Source organism: Rhincodon typus, chromosome 1 (assembly GCF_021869965.1).
Source record: "Rhincodon typus isolate 14 chromosome 1, sRhiTyp1.1, whole genome shotgun sequence".
Classification (NCBI taxonomy): Eukaryota; Metazoa; Chordata; class Chondrichthyes; order Orectolobiformes; family Rhincodontidae; genus Rhincodon; species Rhincodon typus.
This window is the reverse complement of record NC_063332.1, coordinates 26164181-26183961: the sequence shown is the minus strand read 5'-3', so window position 1 is coordinate 26183961 and position 19781 is coordinate 26164181. Positions and strand designations below refer to the sequence as shown.

The window sequence follows — 19781 nt, the reverse complement described above, 5'->3', positions numbered from 1 at the left end:
TCTGCACTAAGTGTGTGAGAGATATATACACACACATTTTAAAAATATGTGTGTGTGTATGTATATATTATGTATATTATCTCCATCTCAGTCAGAGGTAGGTTCTTTACTCAGAGAGCGGTAGGAGCGTGGAATGCATTGCCGGAGAGGGTAGTGGAGTTGGCCTCATTAGGGGCCTTTAAGCGGCTATTAGATAGACATATGGATGATAGTATAAGATAGCGGTGGAGGTTAGATAGACCTTAGGTTTCGGGTAAAAGTTTGGCACAACATCGTGGGCCGAAGGGCCTGTACTGTGCTGTACTGTTCTATGTTGTATGTTCTATGTTCTGTCTCTATATATCATTAAGAGCACTACCCTGATTCCTGACCCTTAGAGGCATTACTATGTGCTTGCACTGAGTCTGCAAAACAATTGTTCATCACTCTGCTTTCTGTCCGTTAGTGAATTTTCACCCATGCAGCTGATGCTGCTTTAGTCCTATTGGATTATTTGAATGTTGTTTCAAAATCCATGCATTGTACTAAGTGTTATTGTAGCATATGAAACATATCTTGCTGATTGGTCCAACTTTTTTTGTCAAAATGTATCTGAATTTTGTATTTAAGCCTTATTATAGTTGTGTTTTAGTCATTGCAGTGGAAGAATTGTTCATTCCAATCCGCAAATGAAACTGAGTAACTTCCATGCTCCTGAGTATTGAGCTATTTATCTGTTACTACCCTCAAAGTTAGTTTCCATGATTGGATTTAAAATGTTTGAGTTCCCACTTCTGCAATATTTTGTGTGTAGATATTGTGCTGATTTTGATTTTATTTTTACTCTTTCATCAATTTCGGTTTGGAACCGGGAACAGGAATTGTGAGCTGAAGGTGATTTGTGGACTTGTGAAACAGCTTGTGGTAAAAGGAAAGGAACAGATCACGTGAGCTTTTGTTTGTTTGTGAGGCCAGGCCTAAGGGTTAAATGCAAGCTGATTCTTGATTAATGGTGGCCCCAGGAGAAGTATTGTATTTAAAGTAGCAGAAGTTGGTTATTTACAAAGTCCGTACCTAGGAATTGGTTCCAGCAGATCTGAAAAAGACCCTGTAATCAAGCAAATGGCAAATGTTGAATGACAATTGAGGCCTTGGGAAAAGACAGTCAGGCTCAGAGTGGAACCAGAGTTGCGGTTGTTTTTTTAATAAACTTTTTTTTTCTGGGAGAAGATTTTGGCTGCTGCTGACACAGCATGAAGAGTTGAAAGCTCTCTGCTTAATCTCCCTTACCAGCTTTCAGAAGCCAAAAGCTGGGCTAGATGTATTGTGCCTTTAGCTGATTGAACTGAAAAGGTGACCTGATGTTTCCAAAAAAAGCAACCAAGCAACAGATGTTTTGGGTTTAAGGCATAGCTATGAATTAGATTACATTGTTTGATTTTATTTTCTCTCTGCTAAAATTGTTCTCTTGTGGTGCAGTGGTAGTGACTCTACCCTAGACTGGGAGGCCCAGGTTCAAGTCTCACCTGTTCTGAGGATGTAATAACAGATTGATTAGAAAAATAGGCTAAAGTTATTGTACATTTAATAAATAAAGCCTTAATTTACAAAACCAGTGCCTGAACTGAATTATTCTCAAAGTCTGAGATACTTTATTCAAAAAACTGTTTAGGAGCCATTGGAGTAACAAATGAGAATCTTTGAAGGTTTTAATTTTACTGTGTTGTGAATACAGATAGAAAGGATGATTTGGTTCAGCTGTATGTCTCTGTCGTAACGAGTTTAAAGAAGCAGAATAAATTTTTGACCAAAGGTTTTCGCTCACTGTTCAGATCCAGATGCAAAGCTGAGCAGTTAGGTCAGATAGGAGTGAGGATACAAGTTGGATGCAGTGGGGGAAGGGCAGAAGGAAGAGCTGAATTGTATGATATGTTTGAAAGGAAAGAAAGGTTGAGTGAATGGCTGGTGGTAAGGATGTTCTGTTGGGAGGGCATGTGGTGGCCTGCCTGGAGGTTGCGGAGTCTCCAGAGGGAGGGAGTCCAATTGGGAAGGTGGTGTCAAGGGAAGGTGAGCTGCCACAGTGTCTGAGGATGGAGGGAGAGGGGCTATTGAGTCTTCTGTCACCAGTGAATGTGCAAAGCTTGACTGATATCCAAAATGTTTGTAAAATAGTCTTTCAGTATTTTATAAACAGATTTCAGTTATTGTGTTTGAGCGTTGTATTATTATGTGTGGATCTTCAATTTGCGAGCTTCAGTTAAATTAAATGCAGTATGTTACTTTATGAACATAAATACAAATTTGGTGCAGCTCTCAGACATTTTGAGCTTGCTTCACCATTTGATAAGATTGTGGCTGATTTGATTGTGTCCGCAGGGCCTCTTCTGCTCTTTTGATTCAGTGCTTTTCCAGTCTACTTCCCAGTATTCATAGCTTGTGAGAGCTGTCAAGGCATTCAGTCCAATTTCATCCTTAAAAATATTTGCTGCCCTGTTTCCATTGCTGTCTTGGGAAAAAATTTCACAGATGAATGATGCTGCAAGGGAAAATTGCTAATTTCCACTTCTAAGTGGGATACCCCCTTATTAGTGGTGTTTTTGCTGACTACTAGAGTCACAGAAATTTTCAAGAGTTTGATTTGTTTTTAAGATGTGGCCATCAGCCAAGTACAGGGTTTGTCACTGATTCCAGATTGCCTTTGAGAAGGATGGTGCATTGGGTTACTTTGAAAAATACTTTGTGAAACACTGCCATAGTCCTTTGCTTCACATGTACGTAATCCAACAAAGTTGTGCGTATGGATTTTATTCTGAATTACCTGCTGTGACTGTATTGAATGCAGAAGTCACATTCATGATTTAATACAAATGCATTGGTGCACAGACTTGATGAAAATAAAAGTTGAGAAAAGGTAGAAATAAAATTTCTATCTGTTGGAAGTTTAATAATTCTAATAATTTCACCCATTTGAAGTGACACAAAGCATTTAGTTGTATTTCATGACATCAGAAACAATTCCTTGTCAAGGGAAATTTTCAAACTTTGTTTGGCCATTCCCACCTTGAATGAATTTAGGTATTACTTTTCCACTTTAAGGAATGGTCTAGTTCTTACCTTGTGGAGAAGACTGAGATGGAATCCTGTCATTCATATACAATCAAATATAGAACGTGTTCAAACACTTAACAGTATTAAGATCACGTTGATATGGCAGTTGAAGTATTTTGTCATTTTATATAATCAACTCAATAGGTACTGTTAGGAAGGAAGTGAGTTAGTTGGCTTTGATTTATGGGAGCAACATCTTCTGTCCAATTTGCTGGAGCTGATTTGAGTAAATGATAAACCTTGTTCATAATAGAAGCTTTGTGAGGCTGAAGGTGCTCATTTGGCACACAAAGCTGCTTGGTGAGATCAAAATGAACTCTGGATGAAATGAAACATGAATCAGTAGGTAATGTTTTATTTCTCACGTAAGAGATGAACGTGCTGTACAAGAATGTGCTACCCTTTTTCAGGCATTTTTGTCAACTCGCCATTTCTGTTCCGAGTCCAAGCACAATCTGAAGCATTTAAGAATTGCAAGAGGGGCTACCACTCGACTCCTTTCATTTGATATTTTATTCCAGGCAAAGGAAGCACAAGTCAAAGTAGCGGAAGTTGAATGTGTCAAAGTGGATAATAAAACTAAATTGGAAGCAACCTTGCAAGAAGAGGCAGCCATCAAGAAGGAGAACCAGGAGCGAGAGATGGAACGTATGGCAGAAGCTGCAGAAAAAGCTAAAGAAAGCTTACAGGTTGAAGCCAGGGTAAGTGTTAAATTTATAATCTTAACATGCTTTAGATTTAGCTTAATGTTGTGAATGAGGACTTCCCGAGTTCTCATCAATTCAAACTTGCTATCGCCTCCTGTCGGTGGCCCAAGTTCTACAAATAGTGAGAAAATAGAAAATGTATAAATTAACAATAAATATAAAATCGGATGGTAAAAACTTCTACAACAATGCAAAAAGATAAATTTCATAAATGGACTTGCGTATCTCAGAGGCTGAAACACAAGTGATTACAATTGGAAGTAAATGAGTGGCAGGGATGTTAAAACAAGTATTGTTTCTGCCTTCACAGTACAAGATAGAAAAACATAGCAGAAATAGTGGAGAGTCTAATGAGAGTGACGAACTTTAGATAATACTAATAAATTAATACATTTTGAGTTGAAGGAGATAGATGTGATGTTAGTCAAATTGGTTGCTTTGTCCTGGAGGGTGTCTACCTTCTTGTGTTTTGCTGGCCCCATCCAGACATTTGGCAAGTATTCCAACAAACTTATGAAACTTATGCCTTGCACCTTGTAGTTGTTGGCTAGATAGCTTCTTGTGGCAGAATTCATAGCCTGTATCTGCCATTGTCGCTGGAATATTTATAAGGCTGAGAGTAAGTTAGCTTAGTTGGCTGCACAGCTGGTTTGCAATGCAGAGTGATGCCAACAGCATGTGCTCACTTTCCACATCAGCTGTGGTTATCATGAAGGACTCACCTTCTCAATGTCTCTCCTGCCTGAGGCTTGGTGACCCTCGCGTTAAACAACCACCTGTCATCTCTTTTGACATAGCTACTCGCCCTTTAGATTTTGTCTTTACCTATTTATAAGTCTGGTTAAATGCAGTTCTTGGCCAAGGATGTTAATGGTGGGGGATTCGGCAACTATAATGCTATTCACTGTCAACATTGCCTGATTTTGGAGATGATGCTTCCCTGGCACTTGTATTGACTGAATGCTATTTGCTACTATTAGCTACAAGCTTAAATGTTATCTCGGTCTTCGTGTGCAAATTACTTCAGTATCTGAGGAGTAGCAAATGATACTGAACAGAGTGTAAATGTCAACAACCATCCCCACATCTGACCTTGATGTGGAGAAGAACTTTGAAGCAGCTGGAGATGGTTTGGCCTTGGACACTACCTGGAAAAACTCCTGTAGTGACACACTTCAGATGTGGTGATTGGCCTCTAATAAGTACAACCATGTTTCTTTGTGCTAGGTATGGCTCCAACCAGTGGAAAACTTTCCCTTAATTTCTATTGACTTCAGCTTTAATAGGCTCCTTCCTATCACACTTCGTAAATGCTGAGGCAGTCAATGATACTTCAACTCTAGAATCCCACTCTTCTTGTCTTTGCTTGAACCAAGACTATGCTGAGATCTAGAACTGACTGACAATAATGACTGAAGTACGTAATTACAAATGTTTAGGTTGCCATGAACATATAAATACGAGTGTTCTTTCTCTTAATTCTCTGTCCTAGAAGGAAATTGAATCAGCAGTGGAACTGGAAGCAGCAGCTGTCAATGTAAAGCAAAGCCAAATTGCTCTTGATGCAGAACAGGAATTGGCTAATGTAGACTTGACGATGCATTCGGAAACCTTGAAAGATACAGCCCCAGTATTAGAAGGAATTAAGGTATGTTTGAATGTCCAGGTCATTGATCTTCATTTACGTTTGCTTTACTGCTGTTAATGGGTGGGTTAACATAGTGTCCTAGTAACAATTTGGTTTGTGTTTTCCAATCTGAAATCTCAAGGTTTTGTTGGCATGAGCCCATGAAGCAAGTTTAACATGCAATTCCTTCATTTCACATAATATTTCGAAACAAAAATATGCCAACCACAACCAGCAACCGTGTCATGAACGTCTCTGGGCTTAGATGCATAATAACTGATACTACTTTTTATTGAGCTTAAGGTTTTCACTGTTCATTTTTTTAGTGCAAGGTATACTGAGATTAGAAACTGCTTTAGGCTTGTACTGTTGCTATTTACGTGACTTTGAAAGGACCTTAATTCCTTGTGAGAGTGGTATGAGTTTAACAAACATTTTTCTTAGTCATTCTTCTCTTTATCCAAGCTAGATTGTTACCCAGCCAAATCAGTTAACTATAGTGTTTTAATTATAATTTAAGTATGTAAAATACAAAGTAAATGCTGTTTATTTTTTCTGAAAACAAAACCTTACAAGGCAACCTAAGTTTTTTTTTTTTTTTTTAAACCACTTGGTCTGAGTTTTGGAATTAAGAGGCGTTTGGTATTAGAGAAGAAATGTTACTGCCTAGTAATGCAGCAGCCAGGGCTAATGCCTGGTGGTAAGGGTTCAAACTCTAGTGTAGCTGCTGCTGGAATTGAAATGTAATTAATAAATTTAGAATGAGTGCTAATTTTGTACTAGTGATGATGAAAATCTATCATTACTTTCAAAACCAGTCGGGCCTACTAATGTCTTTGAGGAATGGAAACTTGCCAATATTACATGATCTAGACTACATGTGATTCCACAATCTTGGCTATCTGCTTGGTAGACAAACAGGAGCCTGGAAGAACACAGCAGGCCAGGCAGCATCTGAAGGAAAGGAGCAGTCAATATTTCTGGTATTACCCTTCTTCAGGACTCTGGCAGTGAGAAAGACTCACTGAGTTCAGGTTTGAGGGAATCCGAGAACTTCTTCAAAGTGGGCATCCTTTGATGAGACTTTGCAGTGGTAAAATTTGGTTAGAGACAAAAAAAAACTACAAATGCTGGAATCCAAGGTAGACCAACTGGAGGCTGGAAGAATGCAGCAGGCCAGGCGGCATCTGGATTAAAGAAGCAGTCAACATTTTGGGTATTACCCTTCTTCAGGACTGTTCCTTTCCTCCAGAAGCTGCCTGGCCTGCTGTCTTTTCCAGCCTCCAGTTTGTCTACTTTGGATTCCTGCATCTGCATTTTTTTCTTTATATAGCTATCTGCTTAAGTGACTTGTGAACTAGCCTGAAAAATTGCTTGATTGTATCCCACTGCTACAGAAAACTCAAATAAAAATAAAAATGGGCAGATCAATTGGCATTGTCTTGGCAATCAGTTCATTTCATGTATCCTCACTACAATTCTGCTTAAAATTACCATGCTAACTTAGCCAAAATCGACCATGGACTGACGTTTAGAATCATTGTGGTGATGTTATGGCTTTGAGAAGTTTATTTTTGTTCTGTTTTTTTTTGAAGAGAGGTTGTAGGGTAGAGGTACAGAGCAGTCTACCAAAATGACTAAACAGCTTGTGAGACCTTTTTTTTTAAGTTGTAACAATGGAGGCAGCCAGGCTGAGTGTGCCCAGCTCTCTCAGACCAGGTTTTCTAGGTTTTTTTTAGTTTGTAGGTTTAGCTTTAAGCAGTCGTTGTGGGCTTGAAAAGGTAGAAGCTATCTTTGCCCTCTCTCAGCTCCAGTTTGAAGCTGGGATTTCTCTCTGGTGGTTTACCTGCGAGAAGAATTTATTTTTCTGAATTTGCCTTTTTGCCAAAGGGTGTGTGTATCGGATGTTACTATATCGGAACAGTTGATTAATGATAGTTACTGTATCTATTACTCTTAAGTTTTCCTGTAGAATTATTCTAAATTCCTCTTTCTTTGGTTATATTTTAACCACAGTGTTTAAATAAATTGTGTTTTGCTTAATGTCAAGTAGCTTGACCAATCAAATTGCATCTGGAACACAGCATATTACATCTGCATTTAAAATAAGGAAAAGTTAGGGTCTCGGCTACCATTTTAAAACATTTTGAGGGGGCATGATCTGGTCCATAACACAATGCAGAGGTGAGCTGGAATAACATTAAACTTAATTTTAAAGAAGAATCTATTGCAGGGCATATTGTTAAAAAAAAGAGTTGCACTCACAAATAAAACCCCACTTAATGTATTTGTATTCCTTCAATTACGTAATACCTTTATAACCAAAAACATTTTCATTTGTGTGCAATCCTTTTCAACAGCAGACACTGGAGTCATCACCCCCTTCAAAGTCTATAACCACTTGGAGCTGTCAAGCTGAAATGACCAACACCTCATTTTGATAATAAATAGTTACAAAATCAGTCACTCAATAATCCAAAAGTGGTAAACCTCTGGCTTATGTCTAAGCTGAATGAAATTACAAGCCATGAGTTTGTTTCAAAGATTTAAAAGGTAGAATTTTTAAGTCTCTTGACAGGTCCTCTTCGCTACTTTGTTGTTTTAACAGTTACTTTTGAGCAGTTTGGACAGTTGAGCATTCCAATGAGCTTGACAATTCATAACTTTGTGCAATTTTTAATGCACATTCATGCATACTTATAACAATTCCAAAAGGCATTGGTTTGCCTTTTCCAAAGGTGAGCTGTGACTGTAATCAAAGAGGCACCTTCCCTCTCCATGTATTCTACCCAAAAAAATGCACAAGATTCAGACCTGCTCTTACTAGATTGACACTGCAGACTTCAGGTTTCACATTCCGAGGGTGCTGAAATCCAGCTTCAGTAGAGGCTGCCGATGATGTGAATGGTCAAGTGCTTTTAACATCCGTACAGGCATGAAATGCGTCCAGATCGCTTGAAAATGAGGAAATTCCAGATAAAGAGTTGGGACTTGATCTTAGGTTCATCTTCCATTTTTTTGCCACAATAGACAGGTTTTCCATGATGGTGGAAACACATTCCACAGTAATACTACATAAATTGTTTCTCATCTGATGCCATAAACACCTCTGTCAGTCAGAGCGAATGGCCTGCAAGTCCTCAATGTTGACCTTGGAGACTAGCCTTTGAAGTCTCATGGCATCCAGTCAAACATCAGCATGTAACTTTTTACTGATTGTCATTTACTTGACCTCTCCCAGCTTATTAACCAAGATTCCTCCTTGATGAAAATTTTACAACAAAACCTGATCTAAGAGATCTCACGAAGTTCAGATCGGATCAAAGCCCTGCTGCTTCCAGTATTTGTAAATGCTTACGTGCAAGTAAGCAACTAATTGAAGGTGACTCCAGAATAATGCTTGTCAAAGGTGGCAGGGACCATCTGACCATTATCACATTGCTGTTTGTGGGATCTTCCTATGTTGCATTTCCTAAATCATGACAATGACTGCACTTCAGACATACTTAGTTGACTGTGAAGTGATTTGGGACTTCCAGTGGTCGTGGAAGATAATGTTTAAAAGCAAGTCTTTTTTTCTCACCGCTTTTATGTTTTACAATACGATGGGATATTAGTGACAGCTTTTGTTGGTGATGCAGTAATGACCATTGCCTGAAAACACGTGCTGAATTTGAAAAGATCAGTTCTGGATCCCTGCATCATATCCCATGCACAAAACACAATAAAACCAACTTATCAAATTATTGTTTGATCAGCCTACTCTCAATTATCAACGCAGTGTTAGAAGCTGTTGTTGACAGTGCCGTCAAATGGCACTTAATAATAACCTGCCTGCTGATACCCAGTTTGGGTGTAGCTGTGACCACTCAGTTACTGATCTTATTAAGACCTTGGTTCAAACATGGACAAAACCTGAATTCCCAACTGGAAGTGAGAGTGACTACACTTAATGTCAAGGCAGTTTTTGACTACGTAGTGTCAAGAAACCCTAGCAAAATTGGAGTCATTGTGAATTGAGGGGAAAACACACTATTGGTTTGAGTAATATGTAGCACAAAGGCAGATGGCTCCAAAAATTGGTACCAACCATCTGTCATCAGGCATCACTGTGAGAGTTCCTCCAGTGTACTGTCCTATGCCCAACCATTCATGAACTTTGCCTCCAACATAAGATCAGAAGTTAGGATGTTTGCTGATTGCACGATATTCGATACTATTTGTAAGTCTTCAGAGATTGAAACAGTTTCTGTCCAAATGCAGAAAAACCTGGATAATATCAGGCTTGGGGTGATACGGGGCAAGTAACGTCATGCCATAGAAGTGCCAGGTAATGACCGTTTTGAACAAGAGCGAACCCAACCATCATGCCTTGACGTTAAAGACATTAACATGGCTGAATCTTCCACTATCAACATTCTGACGGTTACCATTGACCAGAAGTTGAACTAGGCCAACTGCATAGATGTATAAAAACCGAAAGAACTGCGATGCTATAAATCAGAAATGAAAACACAAATTGTTGGAAAAGCTCAGCAGGACTGGCAGAATCCGTGGAGAGAAATCAGAGTTCATGTTTTGAGTTGAGTGACCCTTCCTTAGACCCTCAGTTCTCAGGGTTTGTTACATAGATGTTGTGGCTACAAAAGTAGATCAGAGACCCTGAATTCTGCAGCAATTAATTCTCTCAAGTACTCAAAGCCTGTCCACCAATTTACTAGGTACAATTCAGGAGTTTTGATGGAGTATTGTCTAATTGCTTGGATGAGTACAGCTCCAACAGCATTCTTGAAACTTGATGCCAGCTGGGACAAAGCAGCCTGCTTCATTGGCATCCACCTTTGACATTCACTGTCTTCCAATGCGCAGTGGTTGCAAAATGTGCCATCCACAAGATACACAGGAACAACTCATGCTTCTTAGGCAGCATCTTCCAAACCAACTATCTGTACCAGCTAGAAATTCAAGAGCTGCAGAGGGGAACCCTACCACATACAAGTTCCTCTCTAAGGCCCACACCATCCTGACTTGGAACCATATTGCTATTCTTCTATCAGGGGGTGAAAATCTGAGAGCCTACCTTGACCAGCACTTTTTTTCTGAAGAAGGGTCTAGACCCGAAACGTCAGCTTTCCTGCTCCTCTGATGCTGCTTGGCCTGCTGTGTTCATCCAGCTCTACACCTTGTTATATTTGACGAGCATTGAGTGTGTTTACACCACATAAACAGCAGCAGGCATTCAAGGCATCTCACCACCACTTTCTTGAGGCAATTCGAGATGGGTAGTGAATGCTGACCTGGCCACGGATGCTCACGTCCTGGCAATTTTTTTTTTAATAAGTATGTATCACAACGAGAGGTTCAATTTACTGCTCCCATGTACTGTGAACAGTCTTAATCCCCGTATTTAACAAAACATATCATTTTATTGGGGGCAGTTCATAGAAGTTTTGCGAGGATGATCCTCAATTTGACGGATTGCCTTATGAGCAAAGGCTGAACAGTTTGGGACTCTCCTTACTGAAGTTTAGAAAAATGAGCGGTGATCTCATTGAAACATAAGGGGCTTGACGGGGCAAATGCTGAGAGGATGTCTCTCTTAATGGGAGAGTTTAGCATCAGAGAGCATAGTCTCAGAATAAAGAAGCACCAATTTTAGACCAATTTTGAGATGAGGGATTTCTTCTTTGGGGGTTGTTAGTCTTTGGAACTCATTGGTTTGAGAGCTCTGGGGATAGAGTCCTTATGTAATATTTAAGGCTGAGATAGATTCTTGATCAGTAAGGGTTACGAGGAAAGGGCAGGAAAGTGAAAGTGAGGAATGTCAAAACAGCCATGATCCTTCTAAATGGTGGAGTAAGCTCAAGGGTTTACTTCCTGTTCCTATTTCTTATGGTCATATCATCTGTGATGTCCAGGGGCATATAGTGCGCATAAGCATACAAAGCACCTGTCTGGCCCAGTTCATTTGTATGCCACATGTGTAAACCCATGGATGTTCAGAGGATGTCGAACAGGCTTGTCGAAGAGAGATAATTATTGCTCTGGTTGATGACAACTCCTGTATCACAGCCTGTTGCTCTCCTTCACTTTCAATTATTTCATGCATGCGCCAGGCAAGTCATTAAGAGAAGTGCCTGGACAGGTCAACACAATTATTCTATGCCTGGACTGTGACCAGTAGGGGTGAATAAAAGCAACAGATCCTGTTTTTCAGTTGCTAGCACTAAGTGATGAATGAGCCTGTAGAAAGCTTTGTTTTGAGAGGGTTGCGTTTAAGGCACTGACGTTTACTCAAATTGCACTGCAGATCGGAACAAGAGGAACCAAAGTTCCTGCAATGTTTTATTTAAAAAATTCATAACTTTTAACAGTGAATTGTTATAAGTAAATACAAAACTTGACTGAAAAGTTTGAACAATGCTCAGAAGTTCTTAAATATTTGAAAAATTTTTACCATGCATTTAAGTTACATGAGTTTACTATAATATTAAACACTCTGACCTGATTTGTTTCCAAGGATATACCTTCGATCAATAATATACTTTCATGCTTTGAAGCAATATTTAAATTAGCAGAAAAAGCATCACAAACTAAAAGCTTCGGTTGCATGGCATTCCTATTTGGCCATGTATTTTAGTTGTCATTGAGGTGCAACAATAACACCAGAAACTATAATAATAGATGTGCAAAATTTATTGGCATTGAGCATTTCAGCCATTTTTCTCATTTGTTTTTCCATGCTGTCACAGTTTGAGAAATGGCAAAGATATCTGCGCATCAAGGTTGGGTGTAAATCTCTCTGTATTTTTGATATTTTGGATTATGTATATGTGCAAATTTGCTTAAGTAAACCCCTTATGCCTAAATTATCTGTTTTCTAAAACTAATCTGCTCTTCGTGATCTTAGCACTGGTCTTTCCCAGTCCAAAATACTGTGTAGATACTGCTGAGTAGATACCCTTACTATAGTTGTCTACTAAAAGCTTCTTTGGTGCTACGTCTAGAGATGATAAACAGCCATCTTGCTTATTTGTGTTCTTCATCTGTTCTGCCTCTTCAATGACATGGCTGACATGAGGAATTCTGTGTGAGATTTGAGTACTGCATAACATAATGGGCAATAATTTAAAAAGCGATAGAATATTGGAATACAAAAAGATGCAAATTATGCTACAGTTATGTATGGCTGAGGTTAGGCCTCATGTCAAATACTGCATACAGTTTTGAGCACTGCACTTTAGGAACACTGTGGAATACTTCTTGCTTCTCCTAATTGTTCTAGTAATCTCCCTTTATGCTTTCTTGTTGCGTATTCACCAATGTTTATAAACTACCCCACCCCCACAAGTTCCTTTTAATACGTCTTTGCAAACTTTCTCCACATCATCTCTGTAGTCTTTGTAGTGGAAATACCTTAATTTATTTGAGCCATTCTTCATGGGCCAGGTCTTGCTGTGAAAATAATATCATGTGAACAATATGCACTGTTATTGACATGCCACAATCAGCCAGTAACATGGAGATTAAGGTGCAGTGCAAGTTACAGTTTCCGTAATTTGCCCCAACATATGCCTCACGCAATGACACATTGCCTTTAGCTGCTCAATTTTTTAACAACTGAATGCATTTGTATATAAATTGTCCAGTGATCTTGCTACAAAAATGTTAAATCTTGTAGTATACTTGTCCTTTATAGTAAATTAATTGTTAATACTTATGCCAAATGAAGTCTGGCCCCAAAAAGGAGCAATTTAGTGTTCAGTCTGATTCCTGCATGTTATAAATTTGTTGAGATTTTATATTAGCGTTTTTTTCTCTCAGTTCATTATTCATTCTCTTTTGGTGCTTTAGTTATTTCTAATCCAGCCATTTTAATTCACTCCACTTTCTGTCTTGTTTAATTTTCAGTCCCCCTCAATAGTTGAGGTGGTATGCTACTTGGGCCCATTTTACCCAAGTCCCAGTTGCCTGATTGGTTTCACTGTGTTCATACTCCAAGTTATTTTTCTTTTAAGTTTTGAATTGAAGGACTCCGTAAAAGTCTGTAACTGGCCTCGAGGCATTTTGGTTCAACAAAACCATTAATATTTCAAACAGAACTGTCCTAAAACTATAAATTATAATTCATTCTGATTCACTGCCTTACTTTTAGGGTGAAGAGATTACAAAGGAGGAAATAGATATGATTAGTGATGCTTGTACCAAGTTGAAGGAACAGAAGAAACTACTCACCAAAGAGAAGGAAGAGCTAGAGGAATTGAAGGGAGATGTACAAGAGTATAATGAGGTAAGAAAATATTTGATTTCATCAAAATTAAATATTCATATCTATTTGCTGAATTTATGTTGAGTTTTGATTTACTTAAAGGAACATGAGTTTACAAATTAAAGAGTAGTTTCTGGCTAGACTGGCCACTTCACAAAATGAAATGGAATAATCATTAAATTACTGAGATCTGCTGAGGCACTTTTGTCTCAAGTTTATAATGCTAAATTCATTGTAAATGTATCCCGGTCTTTGCACAGTGTGCTGTGACACGATTGTTTTCCAAATGTCATTTGAATGACATGAATGTGTGACTTTAACTTTAGCAGTTTTGCCACAGGGTCACAGATTATGTCGAAGTGTCTGTTAAAAGTGTTTTATTATATTCCATTCTAGGATTTAGAAGAGATTAAGAAGGAATTTTCTAAAACTGGAAAGGAAACAGTTGTAGAAGAGTCCAAAGCTAGCAAACTATTAACGAAGAGAGTAAACCGAATGATCAGCCGAATTGACACACTCATTGTTGAGTTGGAGAAAGGCAAAGAGGTGCTGGATGATCGATTGGATAGTGATGCGACATCCCACACTGGGTATTATGCCTCATAAATAGTTTATTTTACTTATGTTGGTAATGTAAAATACTTTCTATCTGCCTTGTGGACCTAAAAGAAATTCTAATATTTCAATCTTAGAGTCATAGAAATGTACGCTTCAGTCAAACTTGTCTATGCCAACTAGATAGCCTAAATTAATCTACTTCCATTTGCCAGCATTTGGCCCTGATCCCTCTTAAACCCTTCCTATTCATATTCGCATACAGTTGCCTTTTAAATGTTATAATTGTACTGGCCCTCTCCACTTTCTCTGACAGTTCATTCCATACACGCATCACCCTCTACGTGAAAACATTGTCACTGAGGTCCCTTTTAAATCTTTCCCCTTCACCTTAAACCTATACCCTCTAGTTTTGGACTCCCCTACCCTGGGGAAAAAACTTTGACTATTCACCTTATGCATGCCCCTGTTATTTTATAAACGTCTATAAGGTCACCCCTCAGTCTCTGACGCTCTAGAGAAAATAGCCCCAGTCTATTCAGCCTCTCCCTTTACCTCAAACCCTCCAACCATGGCAACATTCTTGTAAATGTTTCTGAACCCTTTCAGTTTTCACAATGTCTTTGCTATAGCAGGGAGACCAGAATTGAACACCCTTAAGCAATGTCCTGTACAGTCGCAACATGACCTCCTAACTCCTATACTGAGTGTACTGACTAGTAAAGGCAAGCGTACCAAATGCCTCCTTCACTATCCTGTCTACCTGTGACTCTACTTTCAAGGAACTATGAACCTGTACTCCAAGGTCTCTTTGTTCGGCAACACTCCCCAGGACCTTACCGTTAAGTGTTTAAGTCCTGCCCTGATTTGTTCTACCAAAATGTAGCACATCCTATTTTATCTAGATTAGACTCCACCTGATCGAGGTCCTGTTCTTCTCCAAGGTAACCTCCTTTGTTGTCAACTACACTTCCAATTTTGCTGTCATGTGCAAACTTACGAACCATACCTCCTTTTTCACATCCAAATCATTTATATAAATTACAAAAAGCAGTGGACCCAGCACCGATCCCTGCAGCTCACTGCTGGGCACAGCCTTCTAGTCTGAAAAGCCACCAACCTCTGTCTGTCTTCTACCTTCGAACCAATTATATATTCAAATGGCTTGTTCTCCCTGTATTCCGTGTGATCTATCCTTGTTAACTAGTCTACTGTGCGGAAACTTGTTGAACGCCTTATTGAAGTCCATATAGACAACGTCCACCGTTCTACATTCTTCAGTCCTTTTCATTACTTCTTCAAAAAAGCTCAATTAAGTTAGTGAGACATGATTTCTCATGCACAAAGCCCTGTTGACTATCCCTAATCAGTCCTTGCCCTTCCAAATACATGTAAACCCTGTCCATCAGAATCCCTTACCCACCACTGACATCAGGCTCACTGGTCTGTAGATCCCTGGCTTTTCCTTACCACCTTTCTTAAATAATGGCACCACGTTAGCCAACCTGCAGTCTTCTGACACTTCACCTTAATTGTAGTAAGTCCACAGCTGTCACCCTTGATCCTTTGTGTCGCAAGAAACTATCTCCCTCCTCCCTTGAAAATACATACTGTTTTGGCCTCAACCACTTTTTGTGGTCACGAATTCCACAGGTTCACCACTCTCCTCTCAGTCCGGAAAGGTTTACCCTTTATCCTCTTAAATATGACTTCTGGTTTTGGACTCCCCTCGTCATCAGGAACGTCCTTCCTGCATCTAACCTGTCTAGTCCTGTTAGAATTTTATAGGTTTCTCTGAGACCCACCACCACAAGCATAAAACATCCTCGGGTAAGGAGGCACAGAGTATTCCAGATGTGGCCTCACCAAAGACCTTACATTTGCAGCAAGACATCCTTGTTCCTGTACTCGAGCCGTCTCGGTATTAAGGCCCATTTACAGTTTGTAGACTTTACTGCCTGCTGCATTTGTGAGCTTACTTTCAGCAACTGGTGCACAAGAACACAAAGGTCTTGTTGAACATTCACCTCTCTCAATTTACAGCCATTCAAATAGTAATCTGCCTTCATATTTTTGCTACCAAGTGGATAATCTCACATTTATCCACAATTGTTCATCTGAAAGAGTTGAAAGTGCTATTTCCAGGAGCATTCTTCTGGTTGCGTCCTTCTGAGCCATTCAAATTATGTTGGAAAACTGATGAAGTTTTGACTGAACGCAATATTAGTGTATTTTGAGACCAGTGATGTCAATCAATAGAATTATGGCAGCTGCAAGTACAATGTCAGAATTGAACTGTTGAAAAATGGTACAGCTTCATGTCCACTTTATGCTCTGATTTTTTTGGTGCATATAAACAAAGTATCCAGAGAGATGATTTGTCCTCTGAAATGTCTTGAGAATAGTAAGGATTTTAAGCTGCACTTTAATTAAAATTTAGAAGCTTGCAGCACGATAAGTTATTTGGCATGTGTCTCCTGTGTTTTATGCCGCCAGTAGCCCTGTATCTTACCTTCAAACATCAGTTAGCTTTTTTTGCTTTAAAAGCATGCAATTGTTTTTGCCTTAACTTGCTGTCACAATGTAATGGAATAATTAAGAATTACAGTTATGGAGAAGCTGGCTGTCCTCCTTAAAATAGAGAATTAAGAGGTTTTGAAATCCGTGAAAGGTTAGGATAGAGCAAATCAAGAGAAATTATTTGCAGTGGCTGAATACAAGGAGGTTGCAGCCTTAAGATTATTGGGAAATGATGTGGAGGTGCCAGTGTTGGACTGGGGTGGACAAAATCAGAAGTCTCAATACCAGGTTATTGTCCGATAGCTTTATTTGAAATCTCAAGCTTTCAAAGCACTGCTCCTTCGTCAGGCAAACCTGTGTTTGTGCTCTGAAAGCTTGTGATTTCATATAAAGCTATTGGACAATAACCTGTTGTCGTGTGACTTCTGACATTGGGAAAAGAACCAGAGATGACACGGATTTGCAACACCCTGCCATTTGTAACATAATTAAGTTGGTGATTTGACAGTTGCCTCAAAAAGGAAATTGGATAAACGTTCAAGAATTGCAAGGGTACGGAGCAAGAGCAAGGAAGTAGAACTAAGTGAATTGTTTTTTAAAGGAGACTTGATAGTCAGTATGCTGTTCTATGATCGCATTCTCCCTACACTTCTCCATGATTTCAAGGTAGAAAATATGCTAAGTTGTTCCTTCCTAATTTGACATGCCAGCTTTAAAAATTAAATGTTGTTGCTTTATCCTCCTATTGAGTGAAACCGGGTGCACCCCATTGATAGCGATGTCTGCAAGCCATTGATTATCATAAAGTAACATTTTACATTTCTGAGCCACAGACAGTTGTCTTATTATGCACTTTTGCCAGTACTTCAACATTGTTCTCTGAATTAGCTATCAAACAGAAGTATGATATCCAAACAGCTGACTAATCTGATGCTTGAGAACAGCAAGCATCTTGAATAAATTTTTAAACACATTTGTAACACAATTAATTTTCATCAAAGCTTTTTGACGTAAAATGTAATGAAAAATCCACTAAGTTATTTGTTTAGATTGATGCTTAGCAATTTGGCTTTCATTTTGCCACAACTCCCAGCTTCTTTGTCACACTCCATCTAATTTCCACAGAGTGCTCACCAAGCTGTCAGAGATCATTTGCTGCTGTTGCCTTTTCATCAGCACCAGTGTTCATAACTCTTCTGTTATGCACAGGTTTGCATGAACGCCAAGAAATGATTGCTTGCAGAATCCATGCAATCAGCTTTTCCATCAATGTCATTTGAAATGGCTGTGAAAGACTTTCCTTTGTCTTGGTGTTTATTGTTCAAGTTCCCAACTCCATGATTCTTTAAGCAATTCTGTCTCTGGAGGAGTAAAATCGTTTTGCTTATCTAGGCATGCATTTTACATGGAAATCTGCAAACAAAATCTCAAAATCTGATTCACTGTCATTGAATAGGCAATCATGTAGTTCACCTTGATCAAAACATTATTTGTGGAAAGTTATTAGTAAATATTGCCACATTTCCTAATTGTGCAGATATGAAATGTTTGTTTTTGCAACTTTCGCACAAAGGTTTGCTTTGCAGTATTGTTGAATGTTATCTTTTGGCAGGGTTGCCTATTACGTACAAAATAAAACTCATGCTAATTTTAAATCTGAGATTTTTTTTAAAGTAAAGGTGTTCAGGGCTATGGTCCAAAGACAAGTTTATGGAGTTAGACTGCAGATCATGATTTCATTGAATGAGGGAACAGGCTTGAAGGACTGGATGACCTACTCCTGTTCCTATGTTCATGTTACTGCTTGAGTAATCCAGAGTCTCAGATTAATTTTCTGGAGCCATCGATTCAAATCCCACCATAGCAGATGGTAAGCTGTAAATTCATTAAAGCTGTGGCATTAAAGGCTAGTCTAATGGTGACCATGGAACTATCCCTGATTATCATTAAAAACTTCCCCTCTAGGGAAGTAGACCTGCCATCCTTACCTGGATGGCCTATATGGGACTCCAAACTCAGGGTGATGTTGATTCTTACGTTCTGTTTCAATTTTGTTCTCTTGACCTTTTTAATATGTTCTAGTTAAAGCCTTCCCATTCCAGCCTTCGGTTTTTGGTTACTGATTGATTTGGTTAGGACACCTCTGCTGCTTTTGAATGCACATTGTTGTGTGCTGCTGAGTCAGTGAAGCTTGTGCAGGCTGGGGGTTACAGGCAAATCTGTACAGATTTAACTTTGATCTCTGGAGATCCACAAAGTGATTGGTCATGCTCTTTATGAACTTTTAAACTGCACATGAAAAAAATCTGTTAGTGGTTCAGTTATACATTTATCTGGTTCCTGTAATGCACAAGTTGAATACTATGATGAAGAACAGCTGCCAGATCTAGGGAGATGTTTGGAATACAGTGTGTTCCAGAAATAGCACTCAGTCCTGATTTCCTTGCTTTGCTTCTGGCCTCCACTTAACTTTACTCTTGCATAAAATCACATAATATAGCAGAGATCATTCTGCTCAACCAGTCCATGCTGGTGGTTTATACTTCACTAGTCTCTGCCATCTCTTCTCTTTGAATGTTCATTGTAACTACCTATTTCCTTCATACTCATCTGCTTACCTAGCTTCCCCTTGAAACGTAGCTATATTATTTGCTTCAAACACTACCTCTAGTAGTGAGTTCGACATTCCGAAAATTCTGGATGAAGAATTATGAACTAGATTTCTTCATAACTATTTTGTGTATTTGGCCTCTACTCCATGAAAGGCTCTTTAAGATATTATAAGTTAAAATTTGAGATAACAAGGTGTAGAACTGGATGAACACAGCAGGCCAAGCAGCATCAGAGGAGCAGGAAAGCTGACGTTTCGGGTCTGGACCCTTAGAAAAAATTTTCTGAAGAAGGGTCCAGACCCGAAACGTCCGCTTTCCTGCTCCTCTGATGCTGCTTGGCCTGCTGTGTTCATCCACCTCTACACCTTGTTATCTCAGATTCTCCAGCATCGGCAGTTCCTACT

The 19781-nt window shown here is 39.1% G+C and overlaps 1 protein-coding gene across 2 annotated transcripts in view; it reads left to right on the top strand.

Moving 5' to 3' along the window:
* The window catches only part of letm1 (leucine zipper-EF-hand containing transmembrane protein 1), a 67775-nt gene that overhangs the window by 37194 nt on the left and 10800 nt on the right, over positions 1–19781 (top strand). For both annotated transcript variants that reach the window (XM_020514593.2, XM_020514592.2), the window contains exons 9-12: positions 3609–3788; positions 5287–5442; positions 13577–13711; positions 14087–14280. In XM_020514593.2, coding sequence (XP_020370182.1) covers positions 3609–3788; positions 5287–5442; positions 13577–13711; positions 14087–14280 — 665 coding nt within the window. The remainder of the gene's footprint in view (positions 1–3608; positions 3789–5286; positions 5443–13576; positions 13712–14086; positions 14281–19781) is intronic.